Consider the following 25011-nt stretch of genomic DNA (forward strand, 5'->3'; position numbering starts at 1 on the left):
GTGTGCCCACTGTCATATTTTTTATAATATTCGTGATATTTTTGTTATCTTCACTAGATGCTCCCTACTGTCATTATGGTTGAGGGAATTTTTAGCTCTAAGTTATATTGAGTGGGTTGTTTGCTTCTGAGAGCACAAAAGTAGTAAAACTAATTTTAAAAATAAAATGATTTTTCAGAGGAAAAAGACAATAAAATTAACTGTTGACTGAGTCATAAAAAAGAATAAATGCAAAATACACAAAATAAAAATTAAGGGAGAAAGAGCAATAGCAACTAAGAGACAGTATTTTGTTCCATTAAGAAAATAAATGTGAAAACTTTTCTAGGAAGGTGTAATGTAACCAAATTGACTCCAGTGAAGTTTTAAATTTCAATTTTTTTTAGGGAAGAAAAATGGCAAAAAGCTGTCAAAGCACCTCTCCCACATCTTACCAGAATATATGGTCTTAATGGCATTACCAGTGAAGGAGCAGGTAATTTCAATGCCTAGCAAAAGAAGAATTGACAGAAGAAATTTTCTAAATTTCTAAGTCTGATCATGTTTTCTTTTCAAAGAAAACAAAAGACCTAATTGGCAGAAGGATATTGTTGCAAAGATCAGTATGGATTTGGCAACATGTTAATAGATTCATCCATTGTAACCAAGTTTTTTAATATTAGGGCATCTAGTGATGTAATTAATCCTACGATGGGTCTTGGAGGGGTCCTTATGGGGGGAAATCATTTGCTTCTGATTCCAAATGCTGAAAAGGTACTGTTCGGTATTTAACATACATTCTTGGTGAATGGGGGGGAAAAGATAAAACGGATGGTTTCTTAACTTGGTAACATGTCTTAGAGTAATATGTGTGTGTGTACTCCAAAACTAGCATCATGGTGAGTATGGAGCTACTTGAAGTATTTTATCTCAAATGTAACTGGCTGGGTTGATGGGGAACAGTTGAGCCAGGTGAGGGGCTAGGTGGAGTGAAATGGGAAACAGGACTGCTAGGCATGGGGTGGATCAGTGGCCTGATTGAGCTTCAGACTGGACTGTTCCCCTACATTGTCATTCCTCCTGCTGAACTGTCCTGGAGGTAGAACTAGGGATTGGAGTTTTACTTTGATTTTATGTTGCATTCCGATGAACAAAGACTTATCTGTCTGTATGCTGATGGACTTGAGTGAAAATGCTTTTTAATTGGCTTCAACTAAGGACGTGGTGGCTAAGAATACAGAATCTGAGTTCCGATTTTGGCTCTATCACAGTTTTTGTGCTCAAAGGAAAGTCACTTCCCTTCCCAGTGCCTCCTCTTCCCTCCCTCTACTAACATTAGCTATCTGGCATGGCTGTCTGAGGATTGGGTGAGGTGAAGTGTGGGAAACAGAAGGCCCTGCACACGTCTTATGAGATGGGTCTAAGGATGTGGTGTTGCCCTTGTCTGAAGTACAGGCAGCAATTCTCCAGCCTCTAGATAAGCCTCAGCACCAACACCATTTGCTTTTGATCCCTGACCATTCTGAAGGGTGGAAGAGAAATTGTAAGGTGACCATCTTGTCAAATAACTTGAGTAGCCAAACATTTCTTAATACTATGTGTAAAAGAATTTTTTCTTCCATGTAGGAAGATGTCACCAGATACTTTGGTGAATTCTACAGTGCAGGGGAACAGAGTCTTGAATTCTAGGATGCAGCAAGACACGTGTCTAGAGCAAATGCTACAAATACCTCAGAAGGCTTTTTCAGTTTCAGCAGATGGACTTCGAGTTTGCTGCCTGGCAGATGCTCTTCCTGTTCACTTTTCTCCAAAGAATTTATAGAAACTTCCATTACTGGAAGCAGATAAAGGACCAGTGGGCCAGAGATGACACTGTTTTCTTGGTCCTATTAAGTATTTGACTCTATCTACTAAAATATTTGGTTTGGTGCTGGGCATTGGATTTTTTGAGACAATAAAGCTCCTATGGGTTGCATTCAAGGATCGTGTAGGTGTTGGTCTTCTGATATCAACTTTAATGTGTCATCTCTAATGAGTAGTGAAAGGACAGAGCAGATACTATGATATGGAGTAGGACTACATCTTTGATGTGCATCTGAATGTTTTTTATCCACTCCTAGTCATAGTACATTTTGTCCAGCTTTTTTTATCAACCGTGTTTTCCTAACATGCAATTATTGAGTATTTAGTTGGAAATACCTGTGACTGATTATATTTGGCTATTATATCTATATAAACTTCCTAGGTTATATGCATTACCTTATTCGAGAAATATAGTAATTCTTGTTTATCCATTTGCATACCTCATTCTACTCTATGGGTGGTCACTAGTGCTAGGATGGAACTTTATGCCCATGTTTTTTTTTTTTTTTTTTTTTTAATTGGGGGGAGTACTGTGGATTGAACTCAGAGGCACTCAACCCCTGGGACACATCCCCAGCCCTATTTTGCATTTTATTTAGAGACAGGGTCTCACTGAGTTGCGCCTTGCTGATGCTAAGGCTGGTTTTGAACTTGCGGTCCTCCTGCCTCGGCTTCCCAGGCCACTGAGATTACAGGCCTGTGCCACTGCGCCCGGCTTGTGTGTTTTTACACAGTGAAATGAAAAGAAAAAGAAACAATATTCTAGCTTAACTGCATCAATAGCATTGGGAAGTGACAATTTCTTGTAAAATTTGAAAATAAACTATATTTGTAGATTTTTAAAAATAAATAAATGCTTCACTTAGTTTTCTGACAGCCATAATAGGTACCCTTGTTTTTCTGCCAGGCACCAAACCGTTTCAGATCCTTGTCAGGCAATCTAAAGTCTGTGTATTCAACCACCATGCCATATTGTCTTTTAGGAATTTACCCAGAATGCAGCACAGAAAGATAAAAAGAAAATAAGAGGGATTAAGAGACATGAGAGATAGAATTAAAAGCTCTAATGGACATCCAATAGGAATTCCAGAAGGGGAGATGAAAGAAAACAGTAAAAAGATGGCTGAAAAAATTTCATAGTTGATGAAGATGATTCAAGACATCCAAATTTCAAGCAATGTGAATGCTAATTAATTCATAGGCAAACACAGTAGTAAAATTGCAGAATACTGAAGGCTGAACAAAAAGTATCTAGGGGAGTTTATTCCAGGAGCAGATTGGCAGGGAATGTGATCAATAGTGGGGAAATGAGATCTGTCATGTGCTGTGGATACAGCAGTGTGTAAGTGCAAGGAAATAGTGGGTGACTGGATAGACTGGGGACAGGAAATGCTAGCAGGTAGGTGCAGGTGATTGTGTTCAATTTTAGCATCCCATTAACAAGATTAAGCTCCTTCCAGGGCCTGGAGAGATCCTGGGCATTCTGTCTTTCAAATACAGCTCTCAAAATGTTAATAACTATTTGGGGCATGAATGGATGCATGATGAGAATTTCAGGAATAGAGGCCAATCTGGTGGGCCCACTTGGACTGCTGTGATTGGTCAGGGTGAACTGATAGATTTAGGAAAGGTATTTTTGATTGTGTCTGCAATAAAAATGTGATTTGATTTTCTGCTAAGAATCCCAAGCAGTGTGAAATAAAAATCAAACAACCCCTCACATCCTTTCTGGATATTTTTAGGTTGATTACAATAATAAAACCCGGAGCAAAGTTTCAGCAGCCTCTAGCCAGTGAAGTCTTGCTTGTCAAGGCAGATGTGTTTCAGCCACAGTTTTAAGAAGTGACAAGAAGTAATCTTGGCTTTTTGGTAGGATTTGATAGCTTAGAAGAAAACCAGACAATTAGAATGATCTATTCCTCATTCACACTGAAAAAGATACATGCTCTTATCTGCTAGTTTAGGCTTGGCTGCATAGGGTTTATCAGACCTTTCCACTCATACACCTTAGTCTACAGAGCCCTCCCTGAGGAAGTACTGCTCCCGAACAAAGTTCTTGCTTTTTTCACAATTGGATCACAAGTATGGGGAAGAAATGTGATGGGTGGAAAACACCTCTATTGTAAAAAAGGGCTGCAGATCCAACTTCATTCTTGTGGACTAATATTTTCAAGTTAAAATGCTATATATAGCCACAGATGACCTAGATTAGAAATAAAGGCCCATTTATAGAACAGGAACTTTAATAAATGTCCCAACTGATTCTTACCAGTAATCTTTGGAGGAAGAGGACACGTTAACACCATTTTCCATCAAGAGGAAACCAAGGTTCAATGTTACATAACTAGCCAAAAATTCTCAACTATTTCATGTCCAATCTGTGTAGAACCAACACCCACCTGTCACCAAGGCCGTGCTCTTCATTGTATCACCTGCCCTTAATTATTGAGGATTGTTGCTGAACCAGTCTCCCAACTCAAATGAGAAATAATTTAATTCATGAAGTGGCCAAGAGTCAGGAGTGAGAGCTCTTGAACTTAAATCTGTCTCCCTGAGTTTAGGGTTATTTATGGGATGAAAAAACAATGAGGTGTGGGGAAAGGTGTTTGGAGGTAAGATATGTAAGGTAATTGGTGATCTGCACGTGCAAAAACAATCTTCATGGCTCTCTACAGGGTGCATGTTTAGAAAATGGTATGATGATGGAGATTTTGGTTCTCCGGCATCAAAAGGTCACCCATTGGATACTTTTGCAGGTTCAGGTTGGGGCCCCCTGGCTTCAACAAATGTGAGCCAGACAAGGCTTTCTCCAAATACCATTTTTTAAAAAGCAATTTAAACTAAGGTGACCATTCATCAGAGGTATTATCTATAGTAAAGCTAGCATCAGTCTATTCAGGTTTCCTATGAATGAGTTTCAGAAAAGAAAAATGTGCCCTTTGATTTTAATTTTAACTAGGAAGGGAATTTTTTTATTTTTTTTTTAATTTCATTATGGGAAATTGGTTTCAGAGTGAGCCTCTCAACAGCCCAGCAAACAGGGCACCAATGAGAGTCAGGGGTACTCTGATTTGGCATAGTTTATTACAGTCAGTATGCACATGAAACTATGTAAACTCCAAAAAATGGTTTATCCTCCACAGTAACCAACAGAGAGAGTCTCCCTTTATCTTCCAGCACCCTTGCTACTTTATATACATTTCACAGAAAGTGATAACCATACAAAAGGGTTATAAATATGTTTTTTTTAGAGGAAAAAATTTTGGTTCATATTGTCCATTAAAAAATGAAACACTCTCCTCTTTGGCAAAAGAGGTTAAATCCCCACAGTTAATTCTACACAGCAAACTCAGATAAAAAATCACTGAACATGAGGTATAGCTGAGATCTGGGCTACTCCAGAAATGTATTCACTTTGGGGTAAATTAAAGCTCTTTTTAGACAACCTCAGTCACTTTCATTGGAATACATTTCAAACAATTTTATTCGGTTTAGGGAACAATGGAAGTCACCAGCATGCACCTTTTATGAAGGTCATGAAAAGTGTGAGTTTCTGTCTTCAGCAATATTTTTAATCTGAGGTACAGAAACAACTGACAGTAATTCAAGCTGTAATTGCTGTGCCACCTCATTACAATTTGTGGAAAGAACAGTTTGGGTTGCTTTTAAGTCTCAGCATTTGGCTTTGCAGTTTAAAAAGGCAGATTTGCATATGAAGGTTTCATAACATTTATGCAGTTCCTCAGAGTCCATTGCCTCCGGGCCTAGAGCAGCTGGAGTACCTGAGGGTCAGAGGATAATGGGCTTCTGTGGCAGGCCACTTCACATCTGCATCTGAAATGGAGCATAAGGAAACAAGCAGCTGTTGAGGTGGTGTATGTCTTATTCAATCTACAATTATGATTCCAAACGAGGAACCACCCTGGTGTGGTTTTCATACTTCAAGTAATTCCATTTCTTCCAGGAGAAGAATGTTAAAAATGCTTTTAATTGTAGTTATCAAAGGAAAGGAAATGAGCCACAATAACAAGATCAAGTTTAAACAGACCTGCTGTTAACACAGTATCAGATAATCAAACTTTGAAAAAAGTGAACACATCCTACTACTATTTGTTTTTGCAACCGCTGCATTTTTCACTTAACCTCTGCACAGAACTAAAATCTGACAAAGCAAACTTAAGTTACTTTAATTCTTGTTAAATACAACTCTGTACAGATTGCACATTTTGCAAGAAAGCAGCTCAATATCACAGTTAGAGAAATGAAAATGCCATCAGAATTCCCCCCCCCCCCCCATTTTTCTAGTCCAACAAAAACCAACAGGCTCTCGCCTAAGGGTTAGAACAAAACCGGCTGCAGAGTTTTGTAAACAGTATGAGAAGGTCTCTCTAGGATCCTATTGAGTCACGTGCACGCGCACACAACTTGAACAGCACTCTCCCATCTTCCAGTGACGCTCAGTACCACAGCAGGTTTCTTTCACATTGTGTTCACAGAACAGCCGTCACGGCTGTCTGGTTGAGGGGGGTGAGGCAGTCTCTGGGGGCTGAATAACCATCATTCACCCCGAGATTCGTCTCTGGCTTCTGAGAGGCGGAGTTTCTGTTCTCTGCAGCGAAGCTGCTGCTGGCTTTGGGCTTGTCGTAGCCCCTGTCCGCAGGCTTGGGGCTTTGTGGCAACTGATAGTCTCCGCTCTTGGTGGCCCCTGCCTCAGGGGAGAAGCTGCCGGAAGAAAGGGAATGTTTGTGAGCCGGCCTGGGCCCAGGAACGTGGTAGCCACTCTGGGCCGAGAAGGTGTGGGCCCGCGGCAGGTGCCGCTCCACGATGGGCGTGGCGTACTCGGGCTCCGCATGGGTCAAGGGCAGCGCGTACTCGTGGCAGCCAGCGCGCTGGGGGCAGTCGTAGTGGCTGCTGGCCTCGGCGCCCGTCCCGGCCTCGTCGGCGTCAGTGTCTATGGGCCGGAAGGTGGAGCCCTTCCTGGCTACTGTCCCGGTTCCAATCATGAGAGGCTGCTGGTAATCTGAAACCAAGCGAATAAAAGGCACAGAGTTTGTGCACGATGTAGGTACAAGGACAAGCCAGCTGCCTGTCGCTTGGGGATGCTCTGCTTTCCCCTCCACTCAACTCTTCACTGAGTGCCTACCTAATGTGTCCCAGGCTCTGTGGGAAAGACCACAAGCGAGTCATAGATAACAAGCAGGGACTCTACAACCACACTGCCTGCTTCAGGAAGCCTCAAAGGGCCATAGCAATCTAGGGAATGGAGACAGTAAGTTGCACCTGAGGTAGAGGGAAAATAAGCTGCTTCTCGAGATGCTCAATTTTAGAGAGGTGGAGATAACCCTGAAGAAAAAGAGAACAACCATGAAAAGAGAGTTTGATATGGCCAAGAATGAGGGATGCTGATTAGTTTGTTTAATGGAAATGAAGAACAAAGCTGGTCCAGAGCTAATGATGATGGTGAGAATAATGAAAGAGATCACATTTGTTGAGCCTAACTGTGCCAGGCACTATTCTAAGATAGCAAGATATTCACAACGTAAATCTTTAAAAATAATCCTCTGGTAGGAATTATTACTTTGTTTTACAAGTAAGAAAACAGAGCAAGACTATGTTAACTTTTCCCAGATCACTTGGCTAGCATGATTCAAACCCACATTACAAGTGCTTGCTGTTAACCATCTGTTAGATCTTGGGATGTGCCTTGATAGGAAGTTTGGTTTAATTCTGTAGAAACCTACACACCGACACAATTAGAAGTAACTCTGAAGGCAGACTGAAGAAGAAAAGATAAAAAAATGAGAAGTAGCAAAGAGAGATGACACATAGATGGCTTCTTAGGAACACTGTCCCTAACACTGGAAGAGTTCCTCCGTATAGCTCCTGGTGGAGGGCAGGAGCTGTATTTAATTCATCTTTCTAGTCCCTCTTTTCCAGTGTCTTAGTCAAAACCTTGGTAACAAAAGTAGATTAAGGCCTTTCCTTACTAATGTTACTTTGGGCCATCACAATGAATCTCATTATGTGACCCACAGGCGTAAGAGACTCAGCTGAGTGGAGCTGCTGGGTATATTTTGGTGTTGGTTTAAACCGTACAGAGTGCAGGAAAAAAATAACATATTTCCACTTTTTTAAAGGATTTTAAAGGATTATTTCCATCCTGTCTCCCCTTCCTGCTGGGCAGCAGCTATCTGCTAGCATTGTCCTGGAGGTGTGACACTTACCTGCCATATCACTTGTGATGAGATCTAACTTTTGTGTCATCTCCTTCTCATTGTCATAGGTGATGGTAAACTCAGCTGATTGATGTCTGGCAAAGGGATATTTAATCTGCTTCCAACAACCTGAAATAAAGATCATGTGAAGCAAACTGATGTCAGAAATGTAATCCATGTACTCTAAAATGTGTTCCTTAATGAATCAGAGGTCAGGCTGTGGCTTGGTGACTGACAGTGACAAATGCACAGCCAGAATGCCTCAGGTACTAATGATGAGAATAGCATACTAAGGCCAATACTCGATGACAATAGAAAACACTACTACAAGGATGTTTCCACTGGTTTTAAAAGTGTTTTTGTACTGATTGTGTCCCAGATTATCCCTGTGTGAACCATCTGGACATGGTTCTCTGTCATCCACACTAACACAGCACTCATGACCCAGAAGGGACAGCACAGCTGGCATTCAGACTCAGCATCTTCAGGCCTTCACTGTATTTTCTGGTAAAATGAGGAAAGGACCAGATAGGGATCAGGTGCAGGTTTCAGAGTACCCTTAGGACACATATTGCCCAAGCAATGAATTAGCTGGGGTCCAGAGAGAGACCTGAAGATGCTTAGAGTGCTGGACTACCTAAATGATGGGGCTGTTGTAACTTCTCCTTCATGACAGTGTAGTGACTTCAACTCCATGGCAAAAAAAAAAAAAAAAAAAAAGCTTATGAATGATAGGGATAATATTGAACATATAAGTGGCCATGAAAATTCTGAATTAAAATACAGAGGCAAGCAAGTCCCACATGATGGTGCACGCTTGTAAAATCTCAGCTACTCGGGAGGCTAAAGCAGGAGGTTTGTAAGTTCCAGACCTGCCTGGGAAACTTAGCAAGACCCTGTCTCAAAACATACAGAAAGAGACTACACACAATAAAATTTCTACTTTGCATAAATTTAATTACCCTGTTAATTTAAAGGTTACAAGAGCTTAATAAAAAAAAATAGTTTCCCCCATCCATAGTTTTGTTTTCCAAAAAAAGGACCCCAGTCAACATGAAACAAAAATATTAAATGGAAAATTCCAGAAAAAAATTACAAGTTTTAAATTCTATGTTGTTCTGAGAAGCATGATGAAATCTTGCACTGTTCCTGCCGAGGCTATGATTCATCACTTGTGTAGAATATCCACTGTGTATATGCTACCCACTACCTTCCCTTTAGCCACTTAATAGCAGTCACAGTGATCAGATTGACTGTTGCAGTATCACAATGCTTGTGTGAACCTTATTTACTTAATAATGGCTCCCAAATGCAAACACTGTGATACTAGCAATTTTATTTCTGTATTTTATTATAGTTGCTCTTTTTTATTGTTAGTTATTATTATAGATTTCTTACTAACCTAATGTATAAATTAAATTTTATTATAGGTATGCATATGTAGAGAAAAACATAGTATGTATAAAGCTCAGCACTATCCATAATTTCTGGCATTCACTGAGAGTCCCCCACAGATAAAGGGGGACTGTGGTATAATTATGAGCCACTGGGCTCCTTATGTTTTCAATCAGCAAATCCTGTTACTTCCTCAAAGACAGAATAAAATTGCAGATGAAGAACAGATTTAACCAACCTGTTTTCTGGGCCTCAGCTGATATATATGGATTTCCTTTCTTCTTCCTCCTGTCAAGACAAAAAATCCTATTTAATAATTAAAAGCAAATATATCTACCTCTGTCTCCTTGCATAACATAAGGTTCATAATAGTAGTTACCTCATAGAGCTGATGTGAGGATTAAATGAGAGAGCAGCTGCCATGTGCTCACAAAGTCATATGAAAACAGGGTTATATATAAATTTATCTCACTTATAATAATGGTCACAATATTTTCACTAAAGGATGTGTACTATTTTTTTGTATATCAGAAAGTAATGCCTTATTATTTCTATTTTCACATTAGCTCATACAGTCCATAAATCCTGAAGAAATTCCTCATGACCATGTGCTCTCACTTCATCTCTGTTTTCTACACTAAAGTACAAAATTGTTGGTGTCTTTAAAAGAATTTAACTCAAACATGTTAAGCTAAGAGTCACAAATATCTTCCTGAAGCTTAGAATTCTATGCCCTTGCTCATGTTAGTAAAATTCTTCATTCTGTTTGCACTATTATACACATTGATACATTCTGAAGCTGTTTAAAAGGTAGAAAGAAGACTTCAGAATGATTTTCATTTAAAAAAATCTAACTCCTGAAATATGTTATAATAAATATGGAATAAGCTCCTTTATTTTATACATGAGAAAATTGGGGCTTGGAGAGACTGGGATGGGATCATAACATGGGCCTCCTTATTTCCATTTAATAAATCTTCCAACTGTACAGGTGGGAGAGAGGACACCTCAAAAGGAATGTGTCAGTGCCCAGACTCTCCTCAACAGTGCTCACTGGTTAAGCCTTTATCAAAGGACAATACTGCCTTTCATAAGACATCAGAATTTTTACTTCTATCTAACTTGTTTTTAAAATACAGATTATTATTTTATCTTGAAAGCAGTCATGCTGCTTTCTACATATGAATATCCAAAAAGTAAACATTTTGGGTTTATAATTGCTTACATAATTAGAGGAGAAATCTAAAAATGTAAAGTCACATACTTTCTAAGGGCGGCAAAGACCCCCATTCCAGCCAGCAGAAGGGCGACAAGTAGCACCAATGGAATCGCCACAGTTGTAATGTTTATTCCTAGAGAAGGGGAAAGCCACCATGTTACAACATAAAGGACCAGTAAGGGGAATAGTTAACTAAATAATGGTATATCCATTGAAAAAAATACCATAAAGATATTAATAATTGTTTTTTAACTATGTAATAACATTAGAAGAGTCTCATGATATGTCAAATGAAAACATATGCAACAAAACAGAATGTATGACATGCTACTATTTTGTAGTAAAAAATATAAATACAGTTGACTTAATACAATGGAATATGGTAATTATCTATAGATGCTGATTTATGGTTCACCTTTAGCTTCTTATTTATATTTTTCTAATCATTCCAAATTTTCTAATGTTGATATACAAATTATATTCTGGGGAAAATAAAGCACTTTCAATGTACATTACTTGAATATACAATTACATGTTCAAAATTCAAAAAGTATGAGAAGGTATGGGGAACAAAATGACTTCTCTCTCCCTCTCTGTTCCTCTTCTATTAGAATCCAAATTGTGTTTTTTGACATTCTTCTAAAGATATGGGAATGAATACATGTATTCATTCTTTATTCCCCCTTTTATACAAATGACCATATAGATTGTTCCATAACTTATGTAAGTTGCCAGTGTATCTCAGACAACTTTCCATATTACTAACACATTCTTTTTTATGGCTGCAGAGTATTCCATTATACAGATTTGCTAGTATAGTTTTCCATAAAATATGACCTGACTGTTTAAAGGACAAACAAGTTTTTCTACTCCCAAGATTACATCAAATAGTTGTAAACAGAGAGATATCATTTTACATACGTGCAAATACCATTGGACTATCTTCTCCAGCATTTATATGATAGAAAAATAAATTCTGTTAAAACTATTATGCTAAATCTTGTGGGGTACCAGTTACAACACTCTTTATGAAACCATGAAACCGTAGCTTCTCTACCTGTGGGCATGTCTTCTGAGGGAATGGGCTTTGTGATTGTCTTGTCATCTCTCTCGGTTGAAACATCAGTGTTTGAAATTGTTTTGTGCCACACCAGTGAGTCATTCTCTGGGAAAGAAGGGTGTTGGAGAAACCACATGAGTAACAATGATGTGTGAAGGGGATGACAAGAATCTAACTCACTGACTCGTCATGAGTCCTACCACCATAGATTTTCTTGTCTAACCTAAATTGACCCTGATTTCAACACACTGTAGTGTCATAGGACCTTAACTCTTCTTGGACAGGTAGCAGACAATGTGGGATGTAGCAAATAAAGGCCAGATTCCTCTTTTGGGGCAAAGACACATTCATATTGTTTTCCTTAAAATAATTTATTTTATGCTGAGGGAGAATATTTATGTGGATTATATTTCATGATGGGTGAACTAAAAAGTTTATTTTATATACTCATGTTCAATCACCTTATTCAAGATAAGCCAGATTTAAATATAATCTTTAAAAGCTTCTCTTCTTAAAACTGAACATAAAGGAATTATCTGAATAAAATCAATGTCATTCTGTTTTTCCTTCTTTCTGACAGAAGTTTGAGAGATGTTAGCTCGTGAAGAAAAACCTTTTTCTATTTAATGCTAAGGGGACTTACTGTCTTGCATATTTTTAAGTCACAGAAAATTTGGTGCTATGTGACCTGTGGAAAAAAGAAAATGCTTTAAACTATATGATCTTGTGGGGTTTGTAGGAATAAACTATCACTGGAGAAATTTTAAATGATCAAATTCTTAAGGAAACCGTGATCCTTACCAGTGGAGGTAAACAGAAATCGCTTTTCTGACAGGGAACCACTGAAAGAATAAAGACAGATATGAGGAGTGAGTGGCTTCATAGATCTGAGTGACCCATACAGGGCCTAGTCCCAGGGCTCACAGAGCCTTCCCACAGATGCTGCCTCGGTAATCTCTGCGACACCCTGTGGGGCCCACTGCTGTTATCTTCATCATCGTATTTTATGGATCAGGAAACTCAGGCCTATGGAGCTGAGACACTTTCAAAAATTCATGCAGGTGACAAAAACCAGGATTCTGAGACATTGCTTTTGAGTCAAAATCCTGTACTGTTTCCCTCATGCCACATTAACAAATGGCCTTCCTAATAGAGAAGGAATGTACAGAAATATAGTCTCAAAAACAATCATAAAAATGGGAGTTCATAACCCACTTGAATCAAAGTGTGAAATATGATATATCAAGAAATTTGTAATGTTTTGAACAACCAACAATAAAAAATTTAAAAAAAAAAAGAAAAAAAAAACAATCATAAATCCCAATTAATACACGGTGACAGAGACAGAAAGGACTACTCCCCTGAAATCTCTCTTTGCTTCAGCAATCACCTTAAAAGCCTCATACTCATTGTCAACAATCAAGGACCATGGAAAGAAATGAAGAAGACCAGTCATTTTTATAAGAACGAGCAGGGCATGTACAGCCGCCCTTTCTACAGACTGCTCTACTGTTTCCCTAAGGAGCACTGCTCTGGGGACTGATGGCCTCAGCCCTATCTCCCTTTCCACAACCACACTTCTACCTACTCTGGCAACCAGCACCAAGCCACGAACTATGTCCTGCTTCTGCACAAAAAGGCAGAAAAGCTGGAGAGAACTCACGACATCTGAGTGACTTGGCTGGAGCACTCCTCCTGCTACCAGACACTCTTCCTGCCCTCCTAACACCCATCCTCTGGCCTTTTGGCCCCTGTAGCTCTCCAGCTTATATTACCCGTATAGGAGAGCTTACCAAATCAGCCTAGTTCTATGGTTGTCTCCTTCAGTGAAGAGATGCTAAAGCCCAAGACCATCTCTACCTTAAAACAAACAAACAAAAATCCTCAGCAAGTCAGTGATGTGAAAACTACATAGAATGAATAGAAATTCTGGAATCCTCAGTGTTACTCTCTTGTGTAGTACTTACTATACTAGATACTGGAAATAAACCTAAAAAGTAATACACCGTGGCTGCGTTCAATTATTTCACATTCTGAGAATATTTCTTACAATTCTGCTTAATTCTGAATTATATACTTTATGGGAATAATGGAGGGAGGGAGGGAGGGATGGAGGGAGGGAGGGAGGGAGGGAGAGAGAGAGAGAGAGAGAGAGAGAAGGGAGGGAGAGAAGGGAAGGGAGGGGAGGGGAGGGAAGGGAAGGGAAGGGGAGGGGAGGAGAGACAAGAACGAAAACATAAAACCCATAAAGAATCCAAAATAATCTGTTTAAGAATGTAAGGACCAAAGTAAGGACCTTCCCATCAAAGGCTCTCTTGAGAAGTGTCAGGTAACAAGGCTCTGTAATAGATTTTCTCCTTCACATTCTTCGTCTACTCTTAAGAACAGCCTCCACAAATCCTGGACTTCCACATAAAGGTTCTATTATAATCTCTGCACTGAATATAATGCAGGTGCCAATCATCTCTCCTGTGAGAAAACTTAGACCATATGGGCCATGAGACCTGCCTACATTCAGCATTAACGACGATGCTGGGACCAAGACCTAGCTCTCATCACACTTAAAAGAAGGTGCACATTGTTGAAAATAAATTTAAAATTTTTGAGAATCCCTTTTCTCTGATTTTCCCATTTTCTCTAATGTTCCTGTACTGAGTCTTACACTTGAAATTTGGCCCAGGTAAGCCTGAACATACTGCTGTGACCATGAAAGCCTATGTTCTCTCCCACTGCAATGAAAGAGTAAAATGTTTATTTTTACTTCTTGATGACCAAAGAGAATGCATGTGGATAGAGGGATAACTTTGGCATGAGAGAAGAAGACAGCAGGCAAGGCTCTGCTCCTAACAGGTCTGTCAAGCTTTCTTCCTGTTTCAGCTGTAATATCTTTTTCTCTTTTGTTCTACTGAAGTAGCCAAAAGTGACTACCTAGAGAATGCTATAGGTAACTAAGCCTTCTTTCTCTTTGAAAAAAGAAAACAGCCCTGGGGAGTGGGAGGCGGTTCAGAGGTTCTGGCACACTGGGGTGAATGAATTCAGATTATAGGAATGAGGAGACTCCCAGAGGCTACAAGAAGCAAGCAAGAATAATCTGATGTAAACACAAAGAAAGGCTTTCCCTGCGGATGGCCAGAGCCCTCATCCTCTGTATGAGGTCAGTCCCTCTTCCTGATTCCATTCTGGTCTCCTCGGATCAAGGAAATGGCCTGACCCGGGGATGAATCCCAGAACCCTGGATATTTACTTAAGGGACTCCTTCTTCCTCAGCTGCAGTGCTTCCTTCTCTGTTTTTTCCTGAACGCCAAACAATCATGTGTGGGAACAGAAGTTCAATGACCGCATGTACAGTGGCTTCCCAACAGCAAAACAACACGGATAAAAACAACTGTTCCCTGAAGATTTGGGAGTCCAAGTGAGTGGAAGTGACTGTATTAACATACAGTTTACTCGTGACTCAGAGCAAAAGTCACAGAACTAGAAGGAAGAAGAGACCTTGATATAATTCTGGGCTATGAAATCCCACCAAAATAAAAATCAGACAATTATTTTAAATAACTATGTGCAATATAGAGCAAACCTTTTTCCAGTTCTTTAATGGTTTAAATTTATGTGGTGTTTTTTTTTGGGGGGGGGCATGGACATTTAATTTCAAATTACATAAAAGTTATCTACATGTATTAAGTCCAATTGATACAGAAATCATAGAAAGAGTGAAGGCTAGTTTTTTATCTAATAATTTTTTTTTGTGGGGGACAGGGACCAGGGATTGAACTCAGGGGTACTTGACACTTAGCCACATCCTCAGCCCTATTTTATATTTTATTTAGAGACAGGGTCTCACTGAGTTGCTTAGCATTTCGCTTTTTGCTGAGGCTGGCTTTGAATTTGCTATCCTCTTGTCTCAGCCTCCCAAGCCAGTGGGATTATAGGCATGCGCCACCACACCTAGCTCCAATAATTTTAATAACTTTTCTTCAAACATAAAATAAAATCTAAGCAGTATGAGTTAACCTTTACCTTTTTTTTTTTTTAAACAAAAGAAGCATCTGATTGTATACAAACATAGGCAAGAGATTTGAATCCAAACACCAAGTCTTCATTCCTATTTGGAGACAGCAGTACCCAATAGATCTACCCTGGGGCCTCATATCTTCCTGCAATAGCATACTAGTGTCAATAGAAGAAACCATCAAAAGACTAAAAAGAGAGAAATTCTCAGAAGTCATGATCAAGTGGACGAAAAGACTCACAGTGCATAAGCAATCACTTTTACTATAAATCAAGGTCTAAATGTTAATGTTCCAAAAGTTTGGAAACTCACTTAAGTTTTTACATATGTGAAAAAAAAATGTGTGTGTGTGTGTGTGTGTGTGTGATTTTATTTATTTGAATGAAGATTTTAATTTTCTAAAGGCATCCTGTTACTAAGCTGTTATATCTTCAACTTTGGCACAAATTTAAAGACTAATTTATCTCTGATTGTTCAGATAGTATGGAAAGAAGACTTTGTGGCCTTTCATAACTAGAAATCCTATCCAGAAGAGGAAAGTAAATAGAAAGTTGTATAGGTAGAAAACACCCCCATGGGGGGGCGGGGTAACTCTGCATGTCCAATGTGTAACACATTCCCTGTCCTTAAGGTATGACAACCTTTGTGGATTACACCAGTAGAGCTGATGAATGAGTTAGATTGGATCACACTTGCAGGTTATGCCCACTCCTAAACCAGACTGGGAGTTGCCAGAGTTCTGCTGTTTCTCCTTGGTCACCCATCAGCCTCCTGCTGGCCAGGAGCATGAGGACAACACAAATCCCCTCTGGCGTCCCTCCTCAGACCTTGACTCTATCAGGGTATTCTTCCTAGGCCTTGTTCCTGCCTCACATCAAACCCAAGGCTCACCCCCTTCATGATAGTGACCTAATCAACTTCCAAACCCCTCTCCTATGAGCCTGGGCCAACATCCCATCTTGAAATCGGTTTTAGTCCCAAAATTTACTTGTGACTTCATTATGTCTCTTTTTGGAATTTAGAATACATTTTAGTATAAAAACATTTATCACCTATGGTCAGGATCACTATTTGACTCATGACATTGCTATGTTGTAATACATTAAAAAAAAAAAAGTAGACAAGAGGAAAATTGTGTAATATTCTCGCCATATTCAATGCTTACTTGGGAACCTAGTTACCACCCATAAGGTGATTTTTACCCGAGGGGCCAGACAGTGAGGTTGGAGATCTTTACACCGCCTGGTGACTGGCAGGAAGACAAGGTTCCTGTAAGCAGCATCTGCCATAGACATGCTGGGACTCACTCTTTCACACAGAGACTGTAAATGCTGCTTAAGCACTCACACTTATTTATCCCAGCTGGCAAATGCTTGGTATCACATCCCTGCTGCCCTTTCAAAGCTGTGAGCTGATTAATTATGGCCTCAGTACTAGTTTCCTCTTAGAACAAAAAGTAAAGTACTTACATCCTTGAGAGCACACCATTGGCCAGGATGCCTTCATAGCGGCTTATCCCTTTGCGCAGAAGCACACTGATCCGGCCACCCAGTTCATCTGCAATTATTCCTGCGTGGATAGCAGCTTTACACAATAAAGAGGTCTGAAACATAGCAGAATCATTGTTCAGAGCTTACCGAAGAACACACTTAAGATTTGATTGGAGCTTTCCATTTTTATTATGTGGTAATTTACAATAATGCCCTTCCCTCCACAAAGAATAATGCATTCTGGTGGCCATGGCTTTATGCAGTCAATTCCCACAAGCACTCTGAACTGGCTCCTGGAGCTTGTTTTGTTCTGGGGCAAATTGTGTGGATCTGCCAACCTACACATGTGAAGAAAGTCACCTTTGGTCTCTAAAGCTCCAGTTGATCTGCCACATGAGCAATTCCAATGCTAAGGGAGATAAAGAATGATCTACCCAAACACTAGCAAACTTGCAAACTCATCTGCAAATAAAATGGTGGTTATTTCAAGCTACTAAGTTTTGAGGTGACTTGCTATGCATAAAAAGATAAAGAAGTCGGGCGCACGAGTAATCCCAAGAGCTCAGGAGGCTAAGAAAGAAGGATCACAAGTTCAAAGCCAACCTCAGCAAGAGAGAGGTGCTAATAAACAACTCAGCGAGACCCTGTCTCTAAATAAACTACAAAATAGGGCTGGAGATGTGGCTCAGTGGTCCAGTGCCCGAGTTCAATCCCCAGTACCAATAAAAATAAAAATTAAAAAAAGATAATGGACCTGACTTAGACCTGGTTTGCCAGAAACACATACTAGGTGTTGAGAAGGTGAACTCTCCATACCAGAATCTCATTTATTAATTTAGAGATTCAGCAAGGCTTCAAAACCATAATGGTAGCAACAGCCAAAGAACACAAAATGGAACAGAAAATTCAATGTGGGTCTTGGAGAAATGATGAAAACATCACAGTCCACAGCCTTATCTGATTTTCTGAATGCCTTCAGAGAAAGTCAGCCAGCAGGTGCCTGCCCAGCCCTGCCTTCGGCAGGCTGCAGGATGTTGTGGCAAACTGAAGCAGGAACAACTCACTGGCTCTGGTTGATACACAGTGATGGGATTTGGAATTGGGTCTTTTGGAAAATGGGTCTTCAGCCTGACTAGAACTTTCCTGTGGGGCGCCCAGGTTCTGAACACAGACCTATGTGGGAAAGTAATATGGCAGACAGGCCCAGGATTGAAGAGCTGAGACAATCATTTTCTAAATAAACTTCAGCTATGTTCCACTTTCCCCTGATAGCTAATGCCCAAAGAGAGAATAGCAGCTCATGAAATTATGAATATCAATAACTGACCTTAGGAGTTACTCTGTGGTAAGGAGTGCTATTTACCTTCCTTGTAATAGAAAATTTCCCTTAAATCTAAGGAATTTAAGTTACATATTAGCAGGACCAATGAGACAAGTCACATTTTGTAAGTATAAAAAATAAATAAATTTGAGAACTTTTGTAGTCTTCAATTTAGACACTTCATATTTTCTAAACTAGACTAGATTTGCATAGAAAGTCAGTTTTGCACTAACTGCTATCATAGCCAAAGAGAGGGAAGACTTCATGACAGAAAAGAAAACGAGAATGCTGAGACCCAGAGGCAGATGTTTCCTGACTGGGGGGGTGGGGTAGGGCAGATTTCATTTTTTTTTTTTTCTGAATTTGCTTTCATTTAAAAGAAAATATCCTATCACTGGCTTAGATTCTTAGGGTATAAAATGGAGAAGCCAGTTGTAAAAAAAAAAAAAAATAAATAAAATAAAGTGCTGAATTTAAATTTAGCAATTGAGTTTGTCATCTGGTTCTGACTCTAACCCCACTAGATAAACTGAGTCATTTTTATGCTCTTGACCCGGCTTCCCAACTCATCTGGGCTATGAAAAGGACTAGATCTTATCTAGTGTCTATTCTGAGGTCCTGTCACCCTGTGATTCTTAAGAGTACCCAGTGTACTTTTTGTAAGGTCCATATATGTCTGCTTCTCTAAAGAATAAAAAGCAAATCAGACCACCAGTCTGTTGAGCAGCTATTTCGACCATCCTTAGGATCATGTTTTCCTCAGAATTCTGCCTCAGGATGGGTGGGTCTTTATCCCAAGAACCCTGCCCTATGCAGAGCTCTCACTGGTTACAAGAGTGCAGATTCACAGGTCAACAAGCAGCAGAACCTCCCATCATCTTTGTCCAACAGATATTCTCATTTCCTACAATACCCACTACTGAAGAAATCCAAAGGCTTATGCCCTTCGTATGGAATTTATCTAATTGCAACTTTTATTTTTCCCCTGATATTTAATGTAGGCCATAGGATAAATCTCCAAGAGAAGAGCCACCAGATCTGCCTGTCATATCACTGTAAAATTACCAGCCTTTTCCATGATTATTTCCTTTAAAAAATAGTTCTCCGGGCTGGAAACATATAGTTCAATGGTAGGGTGCTTGTCTAGCATGTGTGAAGCACTAGTTTGATACCCAGTACTGCCAAAAAAAAAAAAAAAAAAATCATTCCCTTGCCCATCCAACTTAAACAAAATTGATTGATGTCTATTTTAGTGTATCTTTTTGGCATCAATTTTAAAAATTCACCTTCATTGAATCTGATTTCTTAAAAAAATTCCCCTTTGAGTAGAGTTATAATTTATACTGTGATTATCTAGCTACATTTGGAGTCTTAACTCTCACTCAAATGTAAATATAGGAGAGCTATATCATTGGCCTGTGTTAATTATTGATTTACTTGAAACAATATTTATTAACCCAAATGAAGTAATTTAAGTATAATAATTCCTCAGAAATGGGAGGAGAACACCTGCAGTTGAAGATAGACCACGTCATCTACACTAAACATTTTTGAAGCTCACTAAGCCACAAAAGATTGTCAAACAGATTAGCGTGAGATAAGAGTAAAGCAATTGTCAAATCACACCATAATTGAAGCATTTTCTTAAGTCTTTCCTTAGGAAAATCCAACTTATTTTAAAAAAGTATTGATAGGGCTGCATGCGGTGGCACATGCCTGTAATCCCAGGGACTTGGAAGGATGAGGCAGGAGGATACCAAGTTCAAAGCTAGCCTTAGCAACTTAGTGAGGCCCTGTCTCAAAATAAAAATTAAAATGAGCTGGACATGGCTCAGTGGTTAAACAACCCTGGATTTAATCCCAGGTACCAAAAAAAAAAAAAAAAAAAGTATGGACAATGCATTAAAAAGAATTGAATATAAAAGTCAACATTTTAGATTGTGTTTAATAAGCATGAACCAAAAACAGTAAGTTGGAATAAAGAACAGACTTCAAAATGTTGGTGGAATGATGGTAAATTATAAATATATTCTAGGGCTGGGGATGTAGATGCCTGTTCTAGTATGTGTGAGGCCCTTGGTTGGATCTCCAGCACTGGGAGGGAGAGGTTAAAAAATATATATATACACACATACATAAACATAAATTTGTATACATAATAATTATAATAATATAAGCACACACATAATTATATCAATACCTTCATAATTATTATATCAATATTTTCTTTTCTTTTTGAGAGAGAGAGAGAGAGAATTTTTAATATTTATTTTTTAGTTTTCGGCGGACACAACATCATTATTTGTATGTGGTGCTGAGGATCTAACCTAGGCCGCACGCATGCCAGGCAAGCACGCTACCACTTAAGCCACATCCCCAGCCCATATCAATATTTTCTTTATGAAAGAAACACATTATTATAGAAATGTTGGAAAATATAAAAAACAATAAAATCATTATCACTCAGAGATAATCATTCACAATACACTGTATCTCCCTGAGTCCCTGAGACTTTCCATGAGTGTATACATGAGGCCTGGTTTCTTTTCTTTCCCACTTGAACTAGGAACACACTATATGGACTTTATTTTATATTACTTCTTGATTGTTTTTTGAGAGGGAGCATTACCAAGATGAACTAACTAAGCAATGTTTTCCACTTAAAAGCAGTAGGTACAATCAGCAGGCTTACAGGTGCCAAGAGAAAGACTGTTCTGGAGGCAGGTAAGCAGGTCTTAAAGAGAAACCCACACTGCTTGCCTTGCTGACATTGGAAGCAGACACCAATGCAGATGCCTGAATTCTAAGGAGATAGAATCCAGAAAAAGACCATTTAAAGTTGTCATTTCTTTCCTCCCGACAGATCATCCCCCATCTCCACACCATTGTATCCCTCTGCACCAAACTATGGCCAACAAATTTTTGCAATGTCTACATGAGTTTTTCCAGCCATCCTTATCCCATTTTGCATTGTTCAATTATTTATTACATGCACCTGAAATTGGTCTCCCTATAACTTTTATCCACTGATTCTAGTTTTGCCATTTGGATCCACATAGAATGAAACAATGTCTTTGCTATAACAGTTCTTTAAAACAACATATTCTCTCCTGAAATATAGCACCTGCTTCTTCAGTGGCTCCTCTAGTGTTTTGCTTCACAGATTCTGTCATCCTAACATAGGACATGCTTTGGTTTTGCAAAGGCTCTTCCAAGAAAGACTTGTTACAACTGAACACATTTCCCAAGATTAAGATGCCATCTGGAGCAAACTCTAAGACAATGCCTATGATCCCTGCCTCCAGATACCCGCCTTGTAGAATAACCCTAGTCTGTGGCTGGAGTTGTGACATTCTTTTAATTCATAACATATGGCAAAGGAGGGGGATACCATCCCTGTGAAAGTATTACATAAGACTGTAATCTATTTTACTAGGAGACTCTTTTACTAGAAAATTTTCCTGTAGTGGCTTTGAGGAAGCAAATGGCCATGGTGGGAAGGCCCACATGATACCAGCTGAGGACAGCTTAGCCCCAGTCCATGAAGAAACTAAGGCAACAAATCCCAAGTAACCAAATGCTGCAAACACCATGTAAACTTTGAAAGCACATCTATGTCTAGCTGAGCCTGGGAAGACCGGAGCCCTGGCTGACACCTTGGGTGAACCCTTGTGAGATCCTAAAGTAGAAAGCCAGTGAAGCCACACCCAGATTCCTAACCCACAGAAAATGAGAGATAATAAATACATGTTGTTTTAAGCCTTAAATTTATGGTAATATTGTTATGCTACAATAAATATCTAATATTACCACAATATAGACATATACAAAAAAGATACTAGTCAACTTTTCTTTAAATTGATTAGCTTTCAAAATACAAATTTTCCCTTTAGATAAAAATCATTCTGAAAGCAAATGGTGCCAAATCAGTTAGTAAGTCAATGGGAAATCTATTTGCCAGCACTTGCAGATCAAGTACAAGATCCACCATGTAGGAAACCATTTACCTGTGTCACTGAAAAAGATAGCTGTCAAGAGGCAGCAAGATTAACACCCAGGAGAAGAAAAACCTATGCTCTTTCTCTTATTGTACATAATTCTTAATGCTTCTTATACAAAACAGTAAAACAGAAAATAAAATTTTCTATTGTTAGGGAAAAAAACCCTGTACTTCAACATTTTAATTCTTTGAGCTATTTCCTGGGATCATTTGTGCCAAGTAAATCTTCAAACTTAAGAAGTATAAATCATTTTGAGATTAAAATAATTTACATGTCAACTGAATATCCTGTATCAAACTTATAATTAAAAGCAATACAGGGAAAAGGAAACAAAAAGCAACATAGTAAAATCTGCCACTATCAGAATCAGGATGTACTAAAAAGTAAAAAATATATATATATATCAAAGTCAAGTTTTTATTCCTCTCTGCCAGAGATAAGTTGTCAATCTTTAAAATGTTTAAAAGACGGGCTGGGGATGTGGCTCAAACGGTAGCGCGCTTGTCTGGCATGCGTGCGGCCCGGGTTGGATCCTCAGCACCACATACCAACAAAGATGTTGTGTCCGCTGATAACTAAAAAATAAATATTAAAAAACTCTCTCTTTCTCTCTCTCTCTCTCTCTCTAAAAAATAAAATATGTAAAAGGGTATTTCCCCCTATGCTTGAAGAAATAGATCAATAACTTTAAGAATAGTACCAACACTACATAGATTTTTCAATTTCTAATCATTCAAACCAATTCCCCAAAGCCAAGCTGTAAACCTAACTATTTTAAATTGTAATGTTAATTTTTAAAAGCTTAGAAACCAGATTTCTAGCATAGAAATCTGTAAATAAAAATAAATGAAGGATTAGGTATCTGTAGATAGGATATATAGCTTAGAAAAATGATCTCCTGGGAATTTATTTTGCCTTGAAATAATGTATATAATCTAAATGGTTTCACTTGGCACAAAAACTGGGGGTGCAGGGAGGGAGGGAAAAGGGGAGTAATCTACAAGCAGAGGGCAGATGGCTTTACTGGGCTCAGATACAATTTCACTATTCTGTGATGTGAATATACATGTCATTTTCTCTATTATAGAAACCAATTGAAATATTAAAGAAATAAATAATAAGAAAAGGATACAAATCTACAACCTCTTTTAAAAAGTAAATGGATGCTAGTGTTTGGATCTGGAATGTCCTTCAAAGGACCATGTATTAAAGGTTTGATCTCCAGACCATGGCACTACTGGGATGTGGTATAAACTTTATAATGTGGGCTTAATGGGAAGAAGTTAAACTCCTGGGAGTGTGCCCCACAAAGGAAACTGTAGGACCCTTCCCATTCCCTTCTCTGCTTCTTAGCTGCTATTAGGTGAGCAGCTTGCTTACCACATACTCCCCCATGATGCACGCCCTCTCCATAAGCCCAAAAGCAACTGGGCCAATTGGTCATGGACTGAAACCTCCAAAACTGTGAGCTAAAAATAAACTTATCTTCTTTTTAAGTAGATATATCTCAGATATTTGTTATAGTAATAGAAATCTGACTAACAAAACTCTTGGTGTTGAAAAGTTTTTGTTTTTCATTTCATTTATAATATGCATAATTGGAAATGCTAGAAATAGGAATTAATGTATGCATAGATAACCTTGGTTTTTATACTTATTGTTTTATTTAATTTAGTCTCAGAAAAGAGAGAACCATGCACCCATTTAGAGTTTTATATATTAATTCACTTTGAAATGAATTTAGACAAAGCAACCAACATTTCTTTTAATTCCTTCCCTCTCTGCCATTACCCTCAATTACTCACATCTCTATAGCCATCTATTATGTTCCCAGAAATGTCTCCTGCTATGTCTCTACAACCAGCTGGGCAGAATTTGCTGGAAAAAGAAAAATAATTTGTATTTATTAAATTATACTGAAACAGAAGAAATATTATACTATACTTAAATTTAAAAGTACTTTCTTTTATAGAATAGAAGGGGATACTTGCTTTAATGACAAATCACAAACCTGACTCATGAAAACAAGTTGATGTAAAATGTTAATCTAAAAGCAAGTTTTACCCAGTAATTATTTATTTTATATGAGGATTGACCATAAACTCTATACTAAACAATGCATTTTCCTAATGCATTTTGATTCTAAGATGTCTAAGAAGTATTTTTAAGGTAAAAGAAAATTTTCATCTATATAGTGTAATCTCATTTTTATAACAACAAATGCTTAAAATGTATAACAATTTATTTATTTTAAAAATAGTTTATAGGGCTGAAGATATAGCTCAGTTGATAGAGTGCCTGCCTTGCATGCACAAGGCCCTGGATTCAATCCCCAGAACCACACACAAAAAATTTTTTTTTTTTAGTTGTCAATGGACTTTTATTTTATTTATTTACATATGGTGCTGAGAACCAACCCAGTGCCTCACACATGCTAGGCAAGTGCTCTACCACTGAGC

General features: G+C 38.6%; 1 protein-coding gene and 1 pseudogene across 1 annotated transcript in view; one reads left to right on the top strand and one right to left on the bottom strand.

The window, feature by feature from the left end:
- The first annotated feature begins 1609 nt into the window (after positions 1 to 1609).
- LOC114106220 (protein unc-50 homolog pseudogene) lies at positions 1610 to 3681 on the top strand (annotated as a pseudogene).
- Positions 3682 to 4983: 1302 nt separating this feature from the next.
- The window catches only part of Dcbld1 (discoidin, CUB and LCCL domain containing 1), a 58842-nt gene continuing 38814 nt past the window's right edge, over positions 4984 to 25011 (bottom strand). Inside the window, exons 5-12 of the mRNA XM_027953027.2 lie at positions 24358 to 24430; positions 17210 to 17343; positions 12533 to 12573; positions 11729 to 11836; positions 10717 to 10804; positions 9691 to 9740; positions 8067 to 8186; positions 4984 to 6862 (exon numbers count right to left, since the gene is read on the bottom strand). Of these exons, the coding sequence (XP_027808828.2) occupies positions 6333 to 6862; positions 8067 to 8186; positions 9691 to 9740; positions 10717 to 10804; positions 11729 to 11836; positions 12533 to 12573; positions 17210 to 17343; positions 24358 to 24430 (1144 nt within the window). The 3' untranslated portion in view covers positions 4984 to 6332. The remainder of the gene's footprint in view (positions 6863 to 8066; positions 8187 to 9690; positions 9741 to 10716; positions 10805 to 11728; positions 11837 to 12532; positions 12574 to 17209; positions 17344 to 24357; positions 24431 to 25011) is intronic.

The sequence above is a fragment of the Marmota flaviventris genome, chromosome 6 (genome assembly GCF_047511675.1).
Source record: "Marmota flaviventris isolate mMarFla1 chromosome 6, mMarFla1.hap1, whole genome shotgun sequence".
NCBI classification, from domain to species: Eukaryota; Metazoa; Chordata; class Mammalia; order Rodentia; family Sciuridae; genus Marmota; species Marmota flaviventris.